Source organism: Eschrichtius robustus, chromosome X (assembly GCF_028021215.1).
Source record: "Eschrichtius robustus isolate mEscRob2 chromosome X, mEscRob2.pri, whole genome shotgun sequence".
NCBI classification, from domain to species: domain Eukaryota; kingdom Metazoa; phylum Chordata; class Mammalia; order Artiodactyla; family Eschrichtiidae; genus Eschrichtius; species Eschrichtius robustus.
Window position 1 is genome coordinate 50,228,807 of NC_090845.1, and position 23,687 is coordinate 50,252,493.

General features: G+C 43.0%; 1 protein-coding gene across 2 annotated transcripts; it reads left to right on the forward strand.

Moving 5' to 3' along the window:
- Positions 1–496: 496 nt before the first annotated feature.
- Positions 497–23,579, forward strand: ALAS2 (5'-aminolevulinate synthase 2). Of its 2 annotated transcripts, none has more exons than XM_068533255.1 (11): positions 497–525; positions 5,451–5,691; positions 6,338–6,460; positions 7,297–7,407; positions 9,794–10,016; positions 10,572–10,756; positions 13,365–13,544; positions 16,028–16,192; positions 16,768–17,036; positions 19,222–19,384; positions 23,304–23,579. In XM_068533255.1, exons 2-11 carry the CDS (start codon positions 5,490–5,492, stop codon positions 23,465–23,467), a joined length of 1,785 nt encoding a protein of 594 aa, XP_068389356.1. In that variant the 5' UTR covers positions 497–525; positions 5,451–5,489; the 3' UTR covers positions 23,468–23,579. The 2 variants fall into 2 exon arrangements, with proteins under 2 accessions (XP_068389356.1, XP_068389357.1); XM_068533256.1 differs by having other exon boundaries at positions 507–525; positions 5,496–5,691.
- The last annotated feature ends 108 nt before the right edge of the window (positions 23,580–23,687 follow it).

Sequence of the window (23,687 nt, forward strand, 5' to 3'; positions counted from 1 at the left end):
TAAGCACTCAATCAACATTAGCTGTTATTTCTTTGGACCAGGCACTGTGTTGTGTTTTCTGTACATGATGTTATTGAATTGTTACAATGACCTGGATGTCATCTATGGAAGCTAACTGTTACAGAGCCCTTCCCTCTTGTGCTACAGTTGCTTCTGACTTTTACTGACCTCCTTTTATAGTTGAGGAAAATGAGGGTCAGAGAGATAGATGGTTTTGCTCAAGGTGCCATAGCCATATAGGGATGGTCTAATTCCAAAGCCCAGCAAACTCATTTTACTACTCCAGAGGGAGAAGGGAAAGAAAATAGAGAGGGGAGAGCCGGTGCTGGGTGAGGGGGGAGACAAGAGGGGACTACATTGGGTTTTATCTCTAGCAAGGGCCTGAGATACCTCTGGGGCCAATGCAGGGCCAGGCCAGCAGAAGGCGGGGTGGGTGGAGCTAAGCCAAGGGAGAAGGGATAAAAACCAGGTCCTGACCCACAGCACTCAACCCGTCGTTCGTTCGTCCTCAGTGCAGGGCAACAGGTAAGTGTTGCTTTCAGCCTGGTGCCCTCTTTCTTGGTCTGCTTGCCCACCTCAAGGCTGTATATGCTGACTCTCTGGCTTGAATAGATCTGACTTTGTATGTTCCTTAGAATCTGTCACTCTGTCATTTTCTGTCCCCCCCCATGTCTCTTCCTGTCTTTCCCAGTTTTCAGCTTTCCTTTGTCTTTTTTCCCCCTTGTTTCCTCTCCTCTGTTAGTTTTCAAGATCACTCACTTTACTTCATCATTCTCTGACACTCTAGCTTTCTCTTATTTTTCCTTCGTCTGAGGTCTATATGTATCTTTTCCTCTAAATCTCTCTCTCCCTTTCCATCTCTTTCTTCTACTCTGTATCTCTCAGTCTCGCTGTTTTCTATCTCTTCCATTCCTTCTCTGTCTCCCAGGAAGAGGTCTTGGTATTTTTTTTTTTTTTTGGCAATTCTCCATTCCTCCCTCACTTTGACTCCTTCTCTCTCCTTGGCTGACAGCAGAGCTCAATGGGTCAGACCCCAGAGGGCCAGAGGTAGGGAGAGAAAACAAAGTGAATGTGGGGTGGTGGGAATGATGAATTGGGAAGGGAGAGATTTGAGGGAATTGAGAGATGAATAATTAGCAGAAATAAGGAGAGACGGTGGGAGAAGAATGGGGCCCTATGCTGAAAGTCAATTGATTTGTTTTCTCATCCTAATTCACTGTGAGGCAAATCATTCACCCTTTGAAAAAAAGGGCTTGGCCTATGATTTCCACAACCTCTTCTAAGTTTGATTTCATGGTCTTCTAAATGTTTGTTTCTAAGAATTTCTGATTCTGATTCCAGGAATCTAAAATTCTTTATGATTCTTCCATGATGGGGAGAGGGTGCTAGGAAGGGAAGTAAATCCTGATGCTTCCAACTCCTGAAGAGAAGTGACCACATCCCCTCCAGACTTAACTGATTCTTTCAAAGCAGGCCACAAAGGGGAGAGAGGGATCGAGGAACGCTGCAATGAGTGGTTTCTGGCTCTCTGCTGGGGTAGAGTTGTGGTTGGCCCCTCTGATCTCTGGGACTGCAGATTGGCTGCTGACACGAGAGAGGATTTTAAGGTGTAGGGAAAATCTTCTAGTAATGTTCTATCACTTGGCCCAAAATTTCACAGTTTTCTCCTTGGGTAAAAGCATTGTTTTAAGAAGACCCTGGCAAAGATTGGTGCATAAGTTGTTAAATAATGGAATGAATGAATGTACGAATGAATGAATGTTCACCAGTGCCTGAAATTCCGCTTCAGTTAGAAATCTGTTCCTGTGGTAAAGGCATTGGTTACAACTCAAAATCAAGTGTCCCAGAAAGGGACCTGTTAGTGTAGGAGAGTAGATTTAGGCCTGGAGTCAGGCTCTCAATCAGGATAATGTGTAGTAATATTAGAATCATAGATCCACAGTGGTTAAGTTAGTAGGCTCTGGAACCAGATTGACTAGGTTCAAATCCTGGTTCTCCTACTTAGTAGCTCTGTGACCTGAACAGGTTACTTAATCTTTTGGGCCCTCAGTTTCCTCATCTTTGAAATAAAGTTGATATTAGTATATAACTCACAGGGTTGTCATGAAGATTAAATAAGTCAATGTATGTGAAGCATTTACAAAGGGGTATGGCACAGTGAGAACTCTGTGAGTGTTTGACTGTTAGAACCAGACGGAATCTATGGAGCTATCTAGTCCAATGTTTTTGGAGAAACTGAGGCCCAGAGAGGGAAAATACAGAGCCCAAGTTCATATAGTAAGTTGTAACAGAATCAGGACAAGAATCAAGATTGAGACTAGAATCAGCTTTCCAGACCTGGTCTGGTGTATTCATGATGTTACTTCCCTTGGCTATACCTTCACTTTCCCTACATAGAAAATGTAGAATATAAAAAATAACAGATAACACTTTTTCAGCATTTACTCTAGGATAGGCACTCTTCTATATACTTTATATAGATTATCTTACTGAATCTTCACAACATCCCTGTGAAGTAGATTGTCCTTGTTATTATCTACATTTTAAAGATATAAGACATAGAGCAGAGACATGACTTTTCTAATGTCCCAGAGCTAGTGAGTGGTAGAGCCAGGATTCAAATGCAAGTAGTCTGGCTCCAGAAGCTGTGCTCTTAATACCCTAAATTGCCTAAAATACTCCTTTGATTCGATTTTACTCACTCCAGTCTCATGATAGGTAGTAAGATAGAATGGAAACAGAGCCCAAGATGGGCAGGCAGAGTGAGGCAGGGCAAATTCCAGGAAAGGAGTGTCAGAACAGAGAAACTGGAACTGAAGCTTGAAAGAACTTGATAATTCAACAAATTCCAAGAAGTAGCCTATATTTTCCCAGGTCCCTGAGAATATCATGGCTAAAAGCCCCTTAGAGATGATGTGTGTACTGAACTTCTGTTTTTATACCTGGGGGTGGGATTCACCATCATCCCAAGGCAGGACTGGACTTTGCTTCCAATCTTGGGGGTTTTTCTTCACATTACATACCCCAATGTTGTCATTATTGTTGTTAATGTTGGGGAAAGGAATTTGCAGGAGCCTGGAACCTGGCCATCTGCTTTGCCTCCTCTCCCTGGGCCATCCGCCCCCCTCACCACCAATAGCTAGGGTCAGCCCCAGCCAGATGCACAGACATGATTCTAGAAAGGAACTCCTCTCCTCTTCCACACCCTGGTCTCAGCTTGGGGAGTGGTCAGACCCTAAACGTGATAAACTCTGGGAGCCTTATCTGTGGTCTGCAGGCTCAGTCCCAAGCACTTTAGCTTTTGCAGGAAGGCAGGAGAAGGGAAACTCATATCTCCAGATATAAGGTAGGCATCAAATCCAATTCATTACCTATCATATGAGGTAGACATAAATACCTTACATTTGACAGTTGATGAAAGCTGAGACCCAAAGAGGGGAAGTGACTTTCCAAGAACGTCCGACAAGGAGCTGGGGAACTGGAATTGAAATAAGAAAAGCTAAGATTTTCTTTTAGGCACTTTCTTAAAGTCTTAACATGAGTTTCATTAGTCCTTTCAACACCCCTTGGCCTTTTCCAATTTCAGGACCCACACACCCTACCCCACATACCAACCTATGCTCTTATGACAGCCTGTGAGAGTTGGAGGGAGGTTGCTCTGGGGTGGAACAAGGGGAAGAGGCTGCTTTGTGAGTTAGGAAGAGGGTGTTTGCTCTATGAGATCTAGAAGGGAGGGGTGTTGCTCTGTAAGAGGTGAAGGAGGTTGTCATATGATGACATGGCCACGAGCTCCTCCTGTCCACTTTTCCCCCCACAACATAAAGCCTTAAATACTAGAGGTGTTGTTAGGTTCTACTAAGTAGCTCTCCTGGTGGTGGGAGGGCCTTAGTCTTGCCACATTCCTCCATCTCTCTCCCATTATCCTGTCCCATATCTTGTCTCACCCTCTGATGCTGGATCTCTAGTTTGTCCTTTTTCTTTTAATCTATTTCTCCCTCTTGCTATGTCTAGCTCTCTTTGCCTTTATATGTCTCAGCCCTCCCTCATCCCAACCCCCAACCCGCAATAGCCATCTCTCTGTCTCTATCCTTTGATCTTAGCTCTAACTCAGTCTCACTCTCATCTCCTTCAGTAGGGAGGGCCAAGATCCTCTTCCCCTAACTCTTCTTTGTTGTTCTCCCCCACCCACACAATCTCTGATAGAATTTCTCCTTTACCTTTGTGCCTGACTGACTCTCTGCCTCTGCTGGATTCTCTCCTCTCCTGCTCTCAGTATTCTGAGTCTTTGTATATTCCTCCATGCTCCTTGATTTCGCCTCATATCCCTTTTTTGTCCCTCTGTCTATCTGTCTCTAACTCTACCTCTGCTCTGTTTCTCTCTCTCTCTTCTCTCATCTTCTCTCTTTCATTCTCTCTTTCTCTCATCTCAGTCTCTTTCCCTACCTTCTGTATTTCCCATAATCCTCTTGTCCTCTGCTTTTCTGGATCAGTCCTCTTCTCCCTGTTCTTATCTCTACCTGTCCCCTTTCCTCTGGCTTTGATCTTTCTCTCTCCCGCAATTTCTGTTGTAACTCCACTACTACCATTGCACCTTTGTTCTCTATTACTTTCCTCCTTTTATCTTTCCTAATTTTTCTTTCTTTATGACTCTTCCTCTATTCTCTTTCCTCCATTTGAGTCCCTGCTCATTCATTAATTTACTCCCAAATTCAATAAATATTTATTGAATGCCTACTATGTGTATTTTTTTATTATATTCTCCCCACCCTGATTCTCTCCTCTGTCTTAGCCTCTGCCTCTTTCATTCACCCATAGACTTGTTTCCCAGATTCCTTGGGTCTTGCTTTCACCTACATCTCTATCTGCTTTTCCAAAATCCAGGAGAAAATCCAAAGGCAGTAAAATACCTGTCTGGTGGCACATGGTGCCCTTTTGTCCTATTCCCTGAATCTACTTAAGCTGGTACCTATGGCCTCAAGCTCCTTGTCTCTCTGACTGGGCCTGCTCAGGAAACACTCTGAGTGAAGCCTCATGAGCCCTGGTCAATGGCATCTGTCTGCATTAGCAAGTTGAATCTTCATTTGGCTGAGGCCAATATTCTTAGAGAGAGTCTTAGCCTTAAGTGTTGATCAAAGGGTTGGTGGGTTGTCAACTCTCATCCTGCCACACACAATCACACTTCAATGATCCTTACTATCACAGAGGGGGTCAGTGGCAGAGTCTGAATCAGAATTCAGGCTTTCTGACCTCCAGTGGGAACTCTTTTCTTCACCTCTTTTGTCTAATGATCAGTTTCCTGTTTCTTCCTCTCTGATGCCTTATTAGTACATTTTAATATTTGGAAAGTTCTTACCCTGAAATGACAATAAAGGCATCTCTGGGGAGGGAGGCAAGCTGGGTGAGAAGCTAAAGGCAAAGGATCAAACACAAGAATGACCCTTGGCTTTCAGCCAGGTCTTCATGGTGGAATCTCATCTCTTCCACATCTTATGCAGAACTTCGGGCTCAAGAGGGTGGCAGCAGCCATGTTGCTACAGCGTTGCCCAGTGCTTATCCGGAGCCCCACAGCCCTCCTGGGCAAGATGATTAAGACTCACCAGTTCCTGTTTGGTATTGGACGCTGTCCCATCCTGGCCACCCAAGGAACAACCTGTTCTCAAATCCACCTTAAGGCAACCAAGGCTGGAGGGGGTAAGAAGTCACTGCTGGCAAATGGGGGAGAATGTCTGGGTCCTAGAGATAAGGTTCCAAGTCATACTGGTCATCATTACCTAATAATTGGAAGGGTTCATGTGAAAAGTATCAAGGAAGAATGAGCTTGCCTAAAAATACACTGGCCTCTGACTTCTGGCAGTATCTCTAAAAGGAGTTTCACTCTCATGCCCCTCACATTCTATATACTCCAGTCATGCTGAAACTACTTAAAGTTGTCTGGATTAACTCTGTTTTCTTAAGTTTCTGTGTCTTTGCACCTGTCAAATGACTCTCTCCCATTATCTTTACTAGAGTATCTCATACTTCTCATGCAACATTTAACTTGGGCATCATCTCCTCTATGAAGTCTAGCTAGACTTCCAGCCTGTCCAAATCCAATTCTGGGTCATGTCCCTTTCCTCTTCTAGCCCATGTCCTCCCTCCCATCCCAGCACTGTTCATAATGTGTCTTCAGTATGTGCCATTCCCAACAACTCAGGAACTCCCCTAGGGACCAGATACATCCATCTCTGTGTCTCTACCATAGCCTGAGATAGAGCTTTGAGATATAGTACTTCTTAGTGACCACTGTTAAACTTACAGCTAGAAGCTCACTGCCACTTACTCTCTTAACTTTGCATAGACTCTCCATCTTGGGCCAAGAGCCACTGTCCCTTCATGCTGTTGGAACTCCAGGATGGGAAGAGTAAAATTGTGCAGAAGGCAGCCCCAGAAGTCCAGGAGGATGTGAAGACTTTCAAGACAGGTTGGAGTTAAGTTCCACCTCATGTAACCTCTACACCTAATGCTTGATTTCACTTTATTACGATCCTGAGCTAGGCAGCTCAGGGCAGCTAGTATACATTTCATGATGGAAGTCCAGTCTTTTCCAGGGGAACCATAGTACTCAATAGCATAGACTGTGCACTGAAATGCACCCTCCCCAACACACATACATGCTTCTGTAACTTTTAGCTATTAGTCTAAAATGAGCCTTCTAGAGTTCTGCCTCCTCTCTCCCAAGTGGCTAAATGGACTCCAACAGGCTGGGCTCCCACATTTAAGCAATACCACTCTATGACAATCTGGATTTGCATAAAAGAGTGAGTTTTGGAAGCAGGTACATTCTTTAGAAGGGTATGGAGCCCAGGTGAACTCAATTGGTGCAGACCACTGAAGGCCACACTTGAGAGTTGGCCACACTTGAGAGTTGGCCATACAGTCAACATCTTTCATAGACCCTTTTGGGACATAATTAAGAGTAAAAATTTCAAAATTGAATTTTAATGACTTTCAGAAACGAAGAGTAAGGTACACAGCCCTGCATCTAACTGGAGCATTGCTGCTCCAGTTATCTCACCCAAGGGAAAGTCCTAGTGAAGAGAAGTGTAATTCAGCCTATGGATGGTTTTCTGACATATAAGTCTCCACTTGGGGAGATGAGAAAGGGCTCACTTTGCAGAATATTTCTTCTCTCTGCACAAGGCTTCCCTACTTCCTAACCTTGAATTTTTATATGTTGTATTGCGTTTAAAGAAGATATCACATGCTTTCCTTTTCCCCCCTTTTTTCATGGCCAATGAATCCTATACTCCTTCTCAGACCTGCCCATCTTCCTGGCCTCAAACAGCCTGAGGAAGCCATTCTTCAGTCCCCAGGAGTCAGAGAAAAATTCAGAGAAGGTCACGCACCTGATTCAGAACAACATGGCTGGTGAGTTTGCTGAGGAGGAAGTAAAAGGGGTAGGAATATGGAAGGAATGCTGAAAGGGTTTCTGACACAGTAGAGGCAATGGCAAGGAAGCACTTTAGAGCCAAAGGGAGTCTGAGTTTAAATTTTAATGCTGGCACTTGTTGTATCTGCATGCTTTAGAAAGTAAGTCACTTACCTCCTGTGAGATTTTAATAACTCAAGTTATTATGAGAAGGAAATAAAATTACACTTATGGAAGTGCTTCTAACTTGTTATGAAGCTTCATTAAATATTAGGTGTATTCCTATTATTTCTTCTCCATGTTTCCCTCAAAAACTCTCATCCTTCGCAGAGAGCCTTTTTCCCCTCTCTTATATGTGTTTATATTCATTTTTCATAATAGAATTTGTTTTATTTTCCCAATATAAAAAGAATATAAAAAGGGAAATTTAAAGCACTCAGAGTTCCACCATCCACCATTAGCTTTTTGTCATACTTTTTCCAGATATTTTCCTATGACTAAACACACACACACACACACACACACACACACACACACAAAACTACACTTCCCTCCACACACATGTTTTTATTAGAAATGTGATCTTATTCCACCTGGAGTTTGTTATTACGCTTTGTTCACTTAACAATATGTCATGGGCATTATTCCATGTCCCTAAACATAGAGCTGCATAATAATTATTAATGGTTGAAATGTGTTCTGTAGCATGAATGCAACATCATTTAGTTAACCAAGCACCTATATTTCAGGTAATTGTTTCCAATTTTTTGTGTGTATTCTTCCACTCTACATTGTATGTTGGTTTTACATACATATAAATGTATCCAAAGATAATATATAGTATTATCTTAGACTTAGTGTGGCTGTACTAGAGAGTATTTAGCTATTCCTCTATTGGGTTGCTTCCAATTTTTCCTATTACAAACAGAGGTGCAACAAACATCCTTGAATGTACCTTTTCATGTACATAGGTAAGTGTTCCTCTAGAATAGACACTAAGAGGTGACAATTCTCAGGACATAGGGGTGTGTACATTTTCAATATTAATAAATATTGCCAATTAGTCCTCCAAAGTGGTGTACCAGTTATCAAAGAGAATCCATATTCTCACACGCTCTCCAGCACTTAGTATTATCACATTTTAAAATCTTTATCAATTTGATGAGTGAAAATTTGTTTTTGCAGTTTGATTTTCCCCGATTAAGCATCTTTTTCTACATTTATTGAATTGTCTGTTTATATTCTTTGCCCACTTTTCTATTGGGTTAAAACTTTCCATAGTAATTGTTCAGAGTTTCTAAAACATAAATTCTGGATATCAATTTTTCTGTTAAACATGCTGCAAATATTCCCCTAGGTATGTCAGCATGTGCATTTTAAAAACTTTTGGTACATATTTCCAAACATCCCCGCAGCAAAGATGTTTCCAATTTACACCCCTACCATATAAGTTGCCATCTGAAACAATCATGATTTTTGTCTCATGGATAGAGTTCTGGAGTTCAACAAGCCCACTGGCATACATTATTTCAATTTATCCTAAAAGTAGGGTTGCTCCATTTTGTAGTGGTAATGGTTAAAGAAGTAGACTCTAGGTCACTTATTTGTAGGCCACTTATGTGCTGTATGACTTTGGTCAAGTTACCTAACCTCCATAAGCCTCTGTTTCCGCACTTGTAAAATGGAGATACTAATAGAACTTTCCATATAGGGTTGTTATGAGGAATAAATAAAATAATATTTATACATTCCTAAGAGAGGGTATTAGATGTAATAGGCACTTATTAAATGTTGGCTATAATAATATTATTTAAAATTATTATTATTATTATTACTACTACTACTATGTTACAATAATCACAATACTACTACTATGTGCCAGACACTAGTTTGGGTGTACTACATTCTGTTTGTCATCAGATGGTCACAATTCTGCATGGAAGATATTATTAATCCCATTCTACAGATGAGGAAATTAAAACTAAGAGGATTCATGACTTGCTCAAGATCACACAACTAGGAAGTGCCAGAGCTATGACTAGAAACTAGACCTATCAATATTCTTCCACTGAAACTAGAAGTAGTGATTCTAGTAAGGAGGGTGCCATACTAACCTTGGGAAAAGAGATGAGGCCATGCCAAGTGTAGGAAGCCTGAGTGAATGTATAAATAAATTACTAAGTGAATGAGCCAGTGAGTAAGCAAAGGGATGGTTGAATGAGATAGTAGAGAGTTAATGTGACCCAGTAAGTTAATGACTGATCAAATAAATGAATAAATGGAAAGAGAATTGGAGAACACCAAATCAACAGCATGAATAAAATATGGACTAGCCAGGAAGTCATTTAAAATGAATTCTTCTCATCCCCATTTCTACTCCTGCAGGAAACCATGTCTTTGGTTATGACCAGTTTTTTAGGAACAAGATCATGGAGAAGAAACAGGACCACACCTACCGTGTTTTCAAGACTGTGAACCGCTGGGCTGATGCATACCCCTTTGCTGAACACTTCTTTGAGGCATCTGTGGCTTCAAAGGATGTGTCTGTCTGGTGCAGTAATGACTACCTGGGCATGAGCCGGCACCCTCGGGTCTTGCAAGCCACACAGTGAGTAGTAGGGTCTGAGCCATGAGCTGTGGGGAGACATCCAGAGAAGAGCCAAAGCCACGCATGGAAGGAAAAGGCAGAGCTGACAGTGGAAACCTTGTTTCCACGCAACACCCCTTTTGTCCAAGGTCCTCCAGCAAATCTAATCCTCAGACATGGACTAAGTCAACAAGCCATGTTTTCCAAACTCTTTGGTGTCCAGTGCTACAAAGGAAAGGATGAGAAACCGAGCAAGGCCCACTCTCTATGAGTTCTTACTCTGGCTGCAGAATGAGTATTACCAGAGATGATGTGCGAACTCCTCTAGAAGGTCTTCCAAGCTAATCAAGCTCAACCTGGCTTCTCCCTCCATCCCTGAGTGCTTTCAGCCTGAGAAGGAAGGCCCATTTCTCCCCATTGTCCCCAGCCTCCCCTCTACTTGGTCATATAGGACACAGCTCATAGAGAATCACTAAGTCAATACTGACCCCCTTCAAGGAAGAGAAACCTCCCCAGTTCCTCAGAATCTGACAAGAGTTTCTTCTCCTTGTCCCCCCTCTGTTTTCTCCTGGTCAGAGAGACCCTGCAGCGTCATGGAGCTGGAGCTGGTGGCACCCGCAACATCTCGGGTACCAGCAGGTTTCATGTTGAGCTGGAGCAAGAGCTGGCTGAGCTGCACCAGAAGGACTCAGCCCTGCTCTTCTCTTCATGCTTTGTGGCCAATGACTCTACTCTCTTCACCTTGGCCAAGATCTTGCCAGGTAAGCCTGGGGCCTGAGCTTTGTTCAGTGGGTGGTATCCTGCACTACAGCATCCAGGTTTACTGCTTCCATCACTCCTTCCCTGTCTTCTGAGTTCACTTGCTCCCATTGCCCTTCCTTCTAACCAACCTTGCATCTCCTCAACACTGGATGACTATATCCCAACGTCACAGAAGGGTAACATCATAAATTTATCATTTCCCAACTCAACTGCACTCTTAACACTTATAAACAGTCCTTTTATGTCCCTACATCAACTTTTTCAAACTTTCTTCCCCCTTCTAAAACCTGTAGCTACCTCCTCCTTCACTCTTAGCAAATAACCTCACATCTTACAACACAAAGAAAACAGAAGCCACCAGACAGGAGCTCCTTTAACTTATAGCCACCAAATCCACAAATTCATCTGACTGTTCATGTACCCTTCTTTCATTCTTTCCTTCTACAAATTGAAAGCGCATCTCTCCTTCTGCCTAAAGCCAATCCCTTCACTTATACACTAGATTCCATCTGAATCCCATCTTCCCACTCCCCCATTCTCTAGCCAATAATGTCTTCAACTAATATGCCTGTCATCCTTCCATCATAGCCCAACCCTGGATGAATATAACTCTCTACCTTCTTTATGTCAATCCTGGTCTTATATAATTGCTCAGATGGGAGCCACTAAAAATTCATGATCCCCAACCTCTACCAGGTCCTCTATGCTGCCTGGCAATCCTGTTTTCATAGTCAGCTCTCCAAGTCTCCAAGGTAACTTTGCCAAACCCCGCTCTCCTCAGCCTTCTTACACCTCCACCTCACCTTCAACCACAGCAAACGACTTCACCTCCTACCACACGGAAAATAGAAGACCCCACGCAGTAATGTCCTCAACTTCTTGCCTCAAACTACTTATAGACTCATGAGCATTCCCCCATGTCCTCTCCTCTCTCCTTCTCTCCTGTCACAGTAGAAGAGGTGCCCTTTTTCTTGTTGACTAATTCTTACATTGGTGCTCTGTGTCCTCTACCTCTTCAGGAACCTTGATCTATGAGTTCTCTCTCTCCCTCCTGTATCTTTAGCCTCTCCCTCTCTTTAAAAATGTTGAAGTCTTTTGCATCTCAAAAAAAAATTTTTCCCTCATCACTCTCTAGATACTGCCCTTCTCTCTCCTCCTTATAACAGGCAAACTGCTTGAGAGAAGTCTCCACACTTGTTATCCACTTCCTCACTTCCTGTCGATTTTTCAGCACACTGTGAACACCTCCACTGCTTCTCAGAAACTTTTTCCGAGATCACACATAATCCCAGCTAAAGCCAACATCTTTGGGAATGTTTTCAGTGAGCCCCCTCTTCAGCCATTAGAATTCAACTTCTTTCCATTTCCTCTGCAACCATCCTCACCTAGACCAACATCATTTTCTTGATTTCACCTTTGCCCTCCTACAATATATTCTTCACAACAATCAGATCATATTTTTAAAATGCAAACCTATCTTTGTTACTCTCCTGCCCCAAACCCTTTAATAGATCCTCACTGCCCTTAGGACCAAATCCAAACTCTTTATAATGCTTTCTAAAGCCCTCAAAATCTGGCCTCTACCTATCTCTTCAGGCTCATCTTTTGACACCCCTCCTCTCACTCTTTCATTCAGTAATATATTAATTCATATATTCATTCACTCACTTAAAAATCAGGAATTTGGTTTTTTATCCATTCATTCAGGAAAGGTTTGCTTAGCATCTAAAGTACACTTAGCCTTAATCTGGGTACCAGAAACAGAAAGATAAAAAGATGTGGCTCCTGCTCCCTAGAAACTCCCAGTCTACTTATCTTTCACAGCAGGTCCTCCAGGAAGTCATGCCTGATTTCCACAGGTAGAAGTGATCCCTTACTCTAATGAAAGGCCACAGTTCCTTGATGTCAGTGCAGTTTTTGGGGCCCAGGAATCAATTCCATCCACCAACGTCCCATCTCTACCTGTTCCCCCAGCATTGTCCAGTAAAAAACCCTGCATTCCTCAGGTCCTAGAGAAAGGTCTTCCCCTCTCTGGACATTAGCTTCCTCACTTGTACAGTAAAGGGATTAGATTCCATGGTCACCAATGGCCCTTCCAGCTCTGACTTGTCATGAGCTTATGATTCAAATTGTGAAAGTCTGATGAGTGTCTACCCTGTAACTATAAGCAGCGGGATGATACCTGGAAGAGGTGGGATTTCATCTAGATCAGGAAGAATCTAGCATCAGTCCAAATCAGCAAACATTCCCTGGGATAAACTCCTTTCCAAGGCTTAATCTTGGTGTCTAGGAGAAGGAAAATAGGCCCTGTCCTCAGGAAACTCTGGAGCTTCTTGGGAAATTCAAATTTCCTCCACCTCAAGATAGTCAAAGGCCAGACCAGAGTTAGAAATGCCTGGAGGGAAGAGTGTAGGGGTCAGAATTTCAGGGCAGAGGAGTTCTTCCAAGAGAGGAAGAGGTGTTACAAAGGCTTCCAGAGGATGGAGAAGCAGAGCAGAGTCTTTAAAGGGAGGAAAGGGTTGGCTCTCTGTCCCTGCCAGGTCAATCCTGAGGTTGAAGTGTGAACACTGGGACAGAAGCTTAAGCATTATGCATCTGGTTCTTCAGGGTGCGAGATTTACTCAGATGCAGGCAACCATGCTTCAATGATCCAAGGTATCCGCAATAGTGGAGCAGCGAAGTTTGTCTTCCGGCACAATGACCCTGACCACCTGAAGAAACTTCTAAAGAAGTCCAACCCTGAAAAACCCAAAATTGTGGCCTTTGAGACTGTTCACTCCATGGATGGTATGTATATGTGTGAGTGTATGTTTACTAAAGTTGGTCTCACAAAAACTATGATGATAATGATAACAGCTAACATTTATAGAGTGCTTATTATGTGCCAAGCAAAATTATTAGTATTTTACATGTATTAATTCACTTAATCTTCACCATGATTCTATGAGGTAGGTGCTATCATTATTTCTGTTTATTTATAAGAGGAAACTGAGACATAAACAAGTGAAGTGACTTGCCCTAGGTCACACAGCCAGTAAATGCCAAAGGATGGAGGCAGCTATTACACTGATCTCAAAGGTTAAGAAACTAAAGTGCAGAGACAGTACACAATTTGTCTTGGTTGGCTCAGTAAATTGGTGCCAAAGTGAGTACCTGAACCCTAGGATGTACGATTCCAATTCCTTCACATGACACTCCCTCCATTAGAAGTGCAAATCTGTCATCCCAGTGTCTGGTTTCTGCAACAGAAAATTTCACAAACCATTGCCTGGGAGATTTTTCAGGGTCCAATATCTTCCTACCTCTTTTCTTTCCCCAACTGAAACAATGCTCAAATCATTCTATTGTTGTCCCTTTTAAGCAGAAATCATGGGTTTTAGGCATAACCTTCTGGATTTATTAAAAGGAAGAGGTCCTCACTTCATTTCAACTTGTCACTTTTCCAAGTGAAACAAAGGAGAGTCCACTGTATTCTCTGATTTAGCCAATGTAAGTGCCATCACATCAAGCAATGGTGATGCACAGGCTGTTGAACCAAACTATCCATGTTCAAGTCCCAGCATGACAACTTACTAGCTTGGGCAAGTTTCTTAATTGCTCTGTGTCTCAGTTGCCTTACCTTTAAAAATGGAGATGATAATAATAGAGTAGCTGCGAGAATTTAAGTAAGTTAATTTATATAATGAACTTATTGTCATGCCGTCTTTCACAGTTCTACAACTAACAATGATTATATTTCTACCACTGAGACTACTCTAATTCATTCTTTTTTTTTTTTTTTTTTTTTTTTTTCGGCCACACTGCACGGCTTGTGGGATCTTAGCTCCCTGACCAGGGATCAAACCTGCGCCCTCAGCAGTGAGAGCACAGAGTCCTAACCACTGGACCAGTAGGGAATTCCCTCTAATTCATTATTTCTGTAGTGAAAGCCATGTTGGAACCATTCTACTTCCTTACATTTGCAAATGAATGGTTCCTTATTCTTTTGGTGGAAACCCTGCCTAAACTGTCAACCATAGGGCTGAATTCCTCCCACTGAAATGATGCTTGAGCCATCACACTGTCCTCTTTGTCTTGGGCTCCAACTCCTGTGGTTTTCTCCCCTCCTGTTGTCCCAGCTCATATACTTTAATCCAGGCCTGGAGTCCCTGTTCCCACCAGAAGAAGTTTCTTCTGTATTCCAACTCCCTGTACCATTAGTTTCCAGGGATGCGGAATGGCAGAAGTGTGGTTCTTGTATATGTAGACTGGCCAAAAAGTCTATACATGAGATTCACAGCCATTTGAAGACCTTATAAACGACTATCAGCATAGAAGATGTCTAGAATAACAGGGAAAAATGGTAAATCTGCATGGAAAATGTACAGGAACATACAGATTACTTCTAATTCACTTTCATTCAGTATACTGAGACTGAGTCTGTGGGTGGGGGCCCTCAGGTAACAACATTGACAGAGATGAGAAAGAAATATATTCCCACCGAGACACAGAAAAGACAGAAACAGAGGCACAAAGAAACTCAGAAAGAGACAAAGATATAGAGAAAAAAAGTCTGAAGTCAGAAAGGTAGATAAAAAAGGGACACAAACAGTAAGAAAGAGAGAAGTGAGAGAGGAAGGTGAGGGAGGGAGTGAGAGAGACACTGACAAAGAGACAGAGGGAGGAAGGGGAGAGGAGAGAGAAAAACAAAGGCAGAGATAGAAAAATAGAGACACAGAAACAAAGATGGAAATAGCCACAAAAAGAGAGATAGTGACAAAAAGCCAGAAAGACAGAAATAGGGAGGACCAGTGAAGAATAACAATATTGACAGGGCTGCCAACAGTACTTGGCTGAGGGGGTGAGCAGGATCTAAAATCAGGACTACATTAACTTGGAGCAAAAGGTTACTGTTTTTCAATTTATTTAAACAAAGGCATCATATAGGCTAGTGCCAATCCTAGATGGAAATACACAGACTTGTATGGAAAAAAAAAGAAGCAGAGAGAGGCTGGCAAATAGCATAAACAAGATGACAGATATCAGAATGAAGTAAAAATAGAAAGAGAGGCAAGCCTTAATCACAGGCTGGGGAAAACACACACACACACAGCTTGGGTGGGAGTGGGGTGAAATTAGTCAACACATATAAAGAGGTTTGGCATAGCCCCAACTGACAGTGCACACCCACCTCCTTTCCCAACCTAAAGTAGTCATGGGTCACAAATTCTGTGCTGGAGATGGAGCTGGGGAAGGGTTATGATCTACCTCTATTTGTTGTCTTTGCTCAGGTGCCATCTGTCCCCTTGAGGAGTTGTGTGATGTGGCCCACCAGTATGGGGCTCTGACCTTCGTGGATGAGGTTCATGCTGTAGGACTGTATGGGTCCCGGGGTGCTGGAATTGGGGAGCGTGATGGAATTATGCACAAGATTGACATCATCTCTGGAACTCTTGGTGAGTGAGTCCCTTGGGTTGGCCTTATATACAATCCAGAAAGGAAGCCCCTAGAAGACCCTTTTCTTCCTCCTCCCCAAAACTGCAGGAGCTATTCAGGTAGAATTTACAGCCCCAGGCTATGGAACTCCTGGATTCTCTCCTCCCACTCCCACCCCACTGCAGAGTTGCTGAGAAAGTCTGGGAGGGTTTTCTGAGAAGACCCCTGAGCCAGGCCAAATAGCCAAGTTCAACTCAGTGAGTGGAGAGTTGTGGTTCTAAACTCCTCCCCCACCCCAGCCCTAAGCTTCATTTTAGCTCCACTTTTGGGCCTAACCAGTTGATGGTCCCCACCCAGCTCCTGCGTATCTAGTCATTGCATATGGCAGGGCTTGAAAGTCCTATCTCAAAGCAGCAGAATTATCAGCTCTGTCTGCCTTGTCATGGACAGGGGAGATGAACAGAGGCCTGTGAAGGGAGTCTGGAGCTCCAGCTTTTGGTATACCTCCTTGTGCTACCTGGTGCATGACTCTGTTCCTTGGGGGATTGATAATGGGGTCTGTGCATATCCTCCTCATTCTCCTCCTTGTCTCCAGGCAAGGCCTTTGGCTGTGTGGGCGGCTACATCGCCAGCACCCGTGACTTGGTGGACATGGTGCGCTCCTATGCTGCTGGCTTCATCTTCACCACTTCACTGCCTCCCATGGTGCTCTCTGGGGCTCTGGAATCCGTGCGGCTGCTCAAGGGAGAGGAGGGCCAAGCCCTGAGGCGGGCCCACCAGCGCAATGTCAAGCACATGCGTCAGCTACTAATGGACAGAGGCCTTCCTGTCATCCCATGCCCCAGTCACATCATCCCCATTCGGGTGAGAGCCCCACACTGCCCATTGCCTTCTTCACCTATCTCTTCTGGGAGCCTTCTCACACCCAGCAAACCGGCACCTGTCCCTGTCAATTCTGCTTTCTTGTTAACCATCCTCCTTATTGCCAGTTTTGTTACCCTTTTTGAAAAATTATCAGTCATTCTGGATTAGCCAGTCTTTTTTTTTGTTTGCATTATCTCATGCTTATTTTGCATTAGCTATTATCTCATGCTTATTAGACTGTCCTGACCCTCAGTTTTTTCAGACTGTGGATCAAGACCATTAATGGGTCACAAAGTCAGTTTGGTGGGTTATGATTAGCACTAAAAAATAGAAGAAATAGAATAGGAAATGTTGGAGCACATCACACATAGTAAGGGTATCGTTTTATAAGAAATTTGTTTCAGTTGCGTATATGCACGTTTATGTGTATGTGTGTATAGTACGGTCATGGTGTGAAATGTATTTCTTAACGGAGAACTGAAGTCAGAAAATAGAGAATCAAAAGCCATGGGGCTAGCTGTTACTTTGGATTCCCAACTATGTGTGTGTTTACTGCCTTTAAAAGTGAACCGCTATTGTATGTATGTGCCACATCTTCTTTATCCATTCATCTGTCGATGGACACTTAGGTTGCTTCCATGTCCTGGCTATTGTAAATACAGCTGCAATGAACATTGTGGTACATGACTCTTTTGATGGACCTAGAGACTGTCATACAGAGTGAAGTAAGTCAGAAAGAGAAAAACAAATGCCGTATGCTAACACATATATATGGAATCTAAAAAAAAAAAAAGAAGGTTCTGAAGAACAGAGGGGCAGGACAGGAATAAAGACGCAGACGTTGAGAATGCACTTGAGGACATGGGGAGGGGGAAGGGTAAGCTGGGATGAAGTGAAAGAGTAGCATAGACATATATACATTACCAAACGTAAAATAGATAGCTAGTGGGAAGCAGCCGCATAGCACAGGGAGATCAGCTCGGTGCTTTGTGACCACCTAGAGGGGTGGGATAGGGAGGGTGGGAGGGAGATGCAAGAGGGAGGAGATATGGGGATGTATGTATATGTATAGCGGATTCACTTTGTTATACAGCAGAAACTAACACACCAGTGTAAAGCAATTATACTCCAATAAAAATGTTAACCAAAAAAATGGACCGCTAATTCTTTCTTAAATGACATCTATTTGTGTGTGTCGGTAAGCTGGGGTATGGTAAGGACAATTTTTTTGTGACCTTTATGGATGAGAATGGTCACTGTTCTTGGGCTAACCCAATGTTCCCTTGAAAGACTGCTTTTGTAAATATGTTTCTTTAATTAACCCAGTGACAGCACCCCAGAGGTGGCTAGGGAGGGGGGTTTATCTTCTTACCCAGAACCACCCCAAATTAACATACTAGCTAAGTATGCTTGCTCTGCCAACAGCTTCAAGACAAGGTCCCTAGTGCCACCTCCACGTCCTTTCTTTTTTTTTTTTAATTGCAGTATAGTTGACTTACAATACTGTGTTAGATTCAGGTGTACAGCAAAGTGATTCAGTTATATATATATATATATCAGATTATTTTCCATTATAGGTTATTACAAGATAGTAATAGTTCCCTGTGTTATATATTTAATAGTTCCCTGTGACTATAGTTCCTTGTGTTATGTAGTAAATCCTTGTTGCTTATGTATTTTATGTATAGTAGTTTGTATCTGTTAATCCCATACTCCTAATTTATCCCTCCCCTCCTCCCTTTCCCCTTAGGCATCCATAAGTTTGTTTTCTGTGAGTCTGTTTTCTTTATAGATTCATTTGTATTATCTTTTAGACTCCACATATAAGTGATATCATACAATATTTGTCTTTCTCTGTCTTACTTCATTTAGTATAATATTCTCCAGGTCCATACATGTTGCTACAAATGGCAATATTTCACTCTTTTTTATGGCTGAGTAATATTCCACTGTGTGTGTGTGTATGTGCTGCTATGAACATTGAGGTACATGTATCTCAAATTTGCTGCCTCTGAGCAACTCCTTGATGGAAATTCTAGGCTTGCCACTGACTAAGCCTCTTATGAAAAAATATGTCCCAAAATTCAGTGGTGTTCCTTGATCTGGCTCCCTCCACCTACTTTATGGAGCTAGTGATAGTGATGCCGGGGTGGCAGATACTGACAGCCTTTTCTCCTGAGCCCAGGTGGGTGATGCAGCGCTGAACAGCAGGATCTGTGATCTCCTGCTCTCCAAGCATGGCATCTATGTGCAAGCCATCAACTACCCAACTGTCCCCCGGGGTGAGGAGCTGCTGCGCTTGGCACCCTCCCCCCACCACAGCCCTCAGATGATGGAAGACTTTGTGGGTAAGTCCTCAACATGGGTGCCTACAGTACTCTCCTTCCCTTCAGCCCCAGTATGTGAAGAAGTTGAGAATGGATGCCATTCAGTTTAAAAATATATTCCTGGAACATCTATTATGTGCCAGACCCTATACTAGGGTCATAAATGAATGAGAAACAGTCCTTATACTCATAGGGCTTCAGTTTGGTTGAGGAGATCATAGCAGATCCAAACAATGACTTCAAGGGCTGATCAAAGTTCAACAAAGACAATGTATGGGGGAGTTGTGGGAGCAGAGAGGAGCGGCCTGACCCAACCTGTGGGATTCAAGACAGGCTTCCTAGTGGAGGTGACACCTGAGCTGAGTCTTACAAAGCTGTGTGGTATTGGACCAAGAGAAGAAAGAAGGTGTAGAAGGGGTATTCCTAGCAGAAGGAAGAGCATGAAGAAAGGCAAGGAGGAGGGTGAGAAGTAGCCTGGGACTTATCAAGAACAATAAGCAGGTGTTACTGGAATGTAGGGTAGTAAGAATGGAGTGGTGGAGGGGAGTGTTTATCTATGAACCCGCAAAGACAACACAAGATTTAGAGGCTTGTAGAGCTGAGTAGCTTGGGTTTTATCCTGAAAGATGCCAGTTTAGACGCTCCCTGGTGGTCTAGTGGTTAGGATTCGGTGCTCTCTGAAAGATGTCAGTTTAGTCAATTCACCTAAAGTTTACTGGATTCCTGTTGGGTGCAGGGCCTGGCATAGAGCAGGTTCTCATTCTAGGTCTGTTGGGTGAAAGACACATAGGCAGTTGATGGTATAGCAAAGGAGACAGACATAAACATGGATCGTACTGGTCCAGTGTGATGATTCCAGTACTCTGGGAACTGGAAGGAGAGTGCTCCTTTATGGCTAGAGAGGGTATAGGAAGGGTGAAATTAAAGAGGCTTTATTGGTAAGGAAGTCCTGCTGCACCTTGAAGTACATGTGGTATGGTGTAAGGACATTCCAGAATAAGGGAATTCCACGAGCATGGACCTAGAGATAGGAAAACAGAGGGCATGCATGGGCAACAGTCATTCTGTTTGTCTGGAGCATAGGCAGAATGAGTCCCGGGAAGACAAGACAGGTAGGCGCCATTCATTCATTCATTTAAAAACATCAAATAATGCTAGCCAACATTTATTAAGTACTTACCATGTGCCAAGAACTGTTCTAAACACTTTACATGTATTAACTCATCTAATCCTCATGGGGTAGAGATGGTATTATTAGTATTTCCATTTTATACATGTAGAAATTGAGGCATAAAAATATATAATAACTGGTCCAAAGTCACACAGCTATTAGATTTGAACTGGAGAGTCTGTTTCTACATCCATGCTCATACCACTAGATCTATATACTACCTCTGTGAGCTGATGATCTAGACTTCTGGACCTTTTGCTCAGTCCTCTCACTTGCTCCAGGCTTCAATTATAGACCTCTCAGTACTCTCAGTTCTCCAAGTGTCCATTTATGCTGGGCTTTTGCAGAAAAGAAATATGAGAGGCATCCACCATGACTCCACCAGTCAGTCCTTCAATGTCATAGCCAACCCATCATGAAATCTTGCAAATGTTCTCTACAATCGCTCTCAAATGTCTTTTCTCCACTGCCACTTCTTTAAGCCATGTCAATGTGATTTCTTCCTAACTAATTTTCCTGCTTCTCTCTTGCTTCCTTCTAATCCCTTATCCATATTGACCACTAGAGGGATTTTTCTAAAAATCTGACCATATAGCTCTCTTGCCTAAACCTCTTCATTTTTCCCTATTGTCTAGACTAGAGCAGTGGTCTCCAAGGTGAGGTATGCAAGATGATCCATAGGGTAAGGGGATTTATTAGCATTTTATGTTTACTTTTTATCTTAAAAAATAGGAAATTAAGCATGACTGATACTGATCTCTAATATATAGAGTGACAATGATATATGTATATAGTATATAAAAATACATACATTGGAGGTACATACTACAACTTTTATACTAATAGGATGTATAAGCCCCCAAATTGGAGACAACTGGCCTGGAGAACAGTCAAAGCTCCTTGGCATGGCATTCAGTGCCTTCAACATGGTGATCTCTATGCCCTCACTTCTTGCCCACATTCATTTTATTTCTCCAGCTACACTGAATGATTTATAGTTCCCTCATTTTGCTCTAGCCTCTTACCTCTGAGATTTTGCTAATGATGCTCCCTTCTGATTGGAATGCCCTCCCTCACCCTTTACTCTGGTTTACTTCTTTTCATCTTCTAGACTTAATCAGGCATCCTTTCCTTCATTCTTTCGACACATATGTATTGAGTATCTACTGTGTGCTAGACACTGTTCTACGTGCTGGGGATCCAGTAGTAAACAAAACAGACACAAATTCCCTATCCTTCTGGAACTTACATTCTAGTGGAAGGAGATAGTCAAAAAACACTTTAAAAAGTAAGTGCAAATTAAATAGCATGGTAGTTCTAAGCACTATGGAAAAAAATAGAGCAGGAAAAAGGGGATAGAACGTGCTGGTTGGGGGGGTGTACATGGGCTAGCTTGGAGGAGGGTTGTAGCATTAAATGGAGTGTTATGGGTAGAGACCACCAAAGTGACACTTGAGCAAAGATATGAAGGAGGTGAAGGAGTTAGCTGGGCAGAAATCTAAGAGAAGGGCATGCCAGGCAGAGAGAACAGCCTAAGACAAGGAAGACCCTAACACAGCAGTATTCCTTCTGTATTTGAAGAACAATAAGTAGATGAGTGTGGATGGAGTGGTGTGAGCAAGAGGGAAAGAGACAGAAAACTGAGGAGGGGCAATGTGGGCTAGACTGTGTAGGGTTTTATAGGCCACTGGAAGGGTTATGGCTTTAACTCCGAAATGGAGAGCCTTCTGAAGGATTTAAGCAGAGTAGTAACATATCTGATTCAGGTTTTAAAAGAATTTCTCTGACTTCTATGTCGAGAATAGACTGAAAGAAAGACTGGGAGCAGGGAGATCCATTAGGGGGCTACTGTAATATTCTGGGTTAAGAAATGATGGTGGCTCAGACCTGAAAATAGCACTGTAGGTGATGAGACGTGGTCAGATTTTGAAGGTAGAGCCAATGGTATTTGTTGATAGACTGGATGTATGGTAGGAGAGAAAGGGAAAAATAAAGGATGGCTCAAACATTTTTGTACTGAGCAACTGGAATTGCCATCAACTGAGATGGGTAAGGCTGAAAGTAGGGTAGACTTGGTGGAGAGTATGGAGATCAGTAGCTCAGTTGTGCTCATGTTAAGTTACAGATGCCTACTAGATATCCAGGTGGAGATATAGAAAGGCAATTGGATATACAAGTCTAGAATTCAGGATATAGCTTTGGGCTAGAGATGAAAATTTCAGAATCATTCAGCATACAGATGGTATTTAAAGCCATAAAACTAGATGAGATCACACAGGGAGTAGGCATGAAAAAAAGCCAGGGACAGAGACACAACTGAGGTACTTCTGACAGCAAGGTCAGGTTCTGTCCTCTGGGCTCCCACTCCCTCTAGGAAAAACCCTTGCCCCAGGCTCCCAGGTCACAATACTGACGACACTGTGTGGGTAGTGTCAGTGTCATCTTCCTCACCAGGCTAGGAGTTTCCAACTAGATGGATTCACTTCTTGAGCCACAGCATGTCCTGTACTTAGGGCTTGGTTCAGGCCAGGCCAGTATAGCTTCAAATTATGTCACATGAGTGCTTCTCAAACTTTTATACAACACAGCACCCATACACAAATGCTAACATTCATAGCACACAGTGGAGCAAACTGAGGAGGATACTTCTGGTTCCAAGACATCTCAAAGAGTTGAGGGGATCAATATCTTGGCACATCTGTAATGTGACACAGGGATTAAGACCTACTCTAACCAATTATTTCCCTCCCTTCCCCTCACTACCTTCAGAGAAGCTGCTGGCAGCCTGGACTGAGGTGGGGCTGCCCCTCCAGGATGTATCTATAGCTGCCTGCAACTTCTGTCGCCGTCCTGTGCACTTCGAGCTCATGAGTGAGTGGGAACGTTCCTACTTTGGGAACATGGGGCCCCAGTATGTCACCACCTATGCCTGAGAAACAAGCTGCCTTGGATCCCCACCACACCTGCACCTCTCTTGGGGCTGGGCCGCCTCCTGTCCTCTGCTTTGTTGTGTGCCTCTAGCTGACTTGAGCCTGAAAATAAAGAGCAAAGTGTAGCATTTGTAGCCCTTTGTTTGACAGAGAACAGACAACTACATTATACCTGACCCCTTCAGACAAGTGGCAGAGCCATGAGGAAACCACTGATCACCTG

Coding starts and splice junctions, on each gene's coding strand:
- ALAS2 (XM_068533255.1), top strand. CDS start 5,490: ATGCAGAACTTCGGGCTCAAGAGGGTGGCAGCAGCCATGTTGCTACAG. Junction 10,757..13,364: donor CTTGGCCAAGATCTTGCCAG/GTAAGCCTGGGG, acceptor CTGGTTCTTCAG/GGTGCGAGATTTACTCAGAT. Junction 13,545..16,027: donor GACTGTTCACTCCATGGATG/GTATGTATATGT, acceptor GTCTTTGCTCAG/GTGCCATCTGTCCCCTTGAG.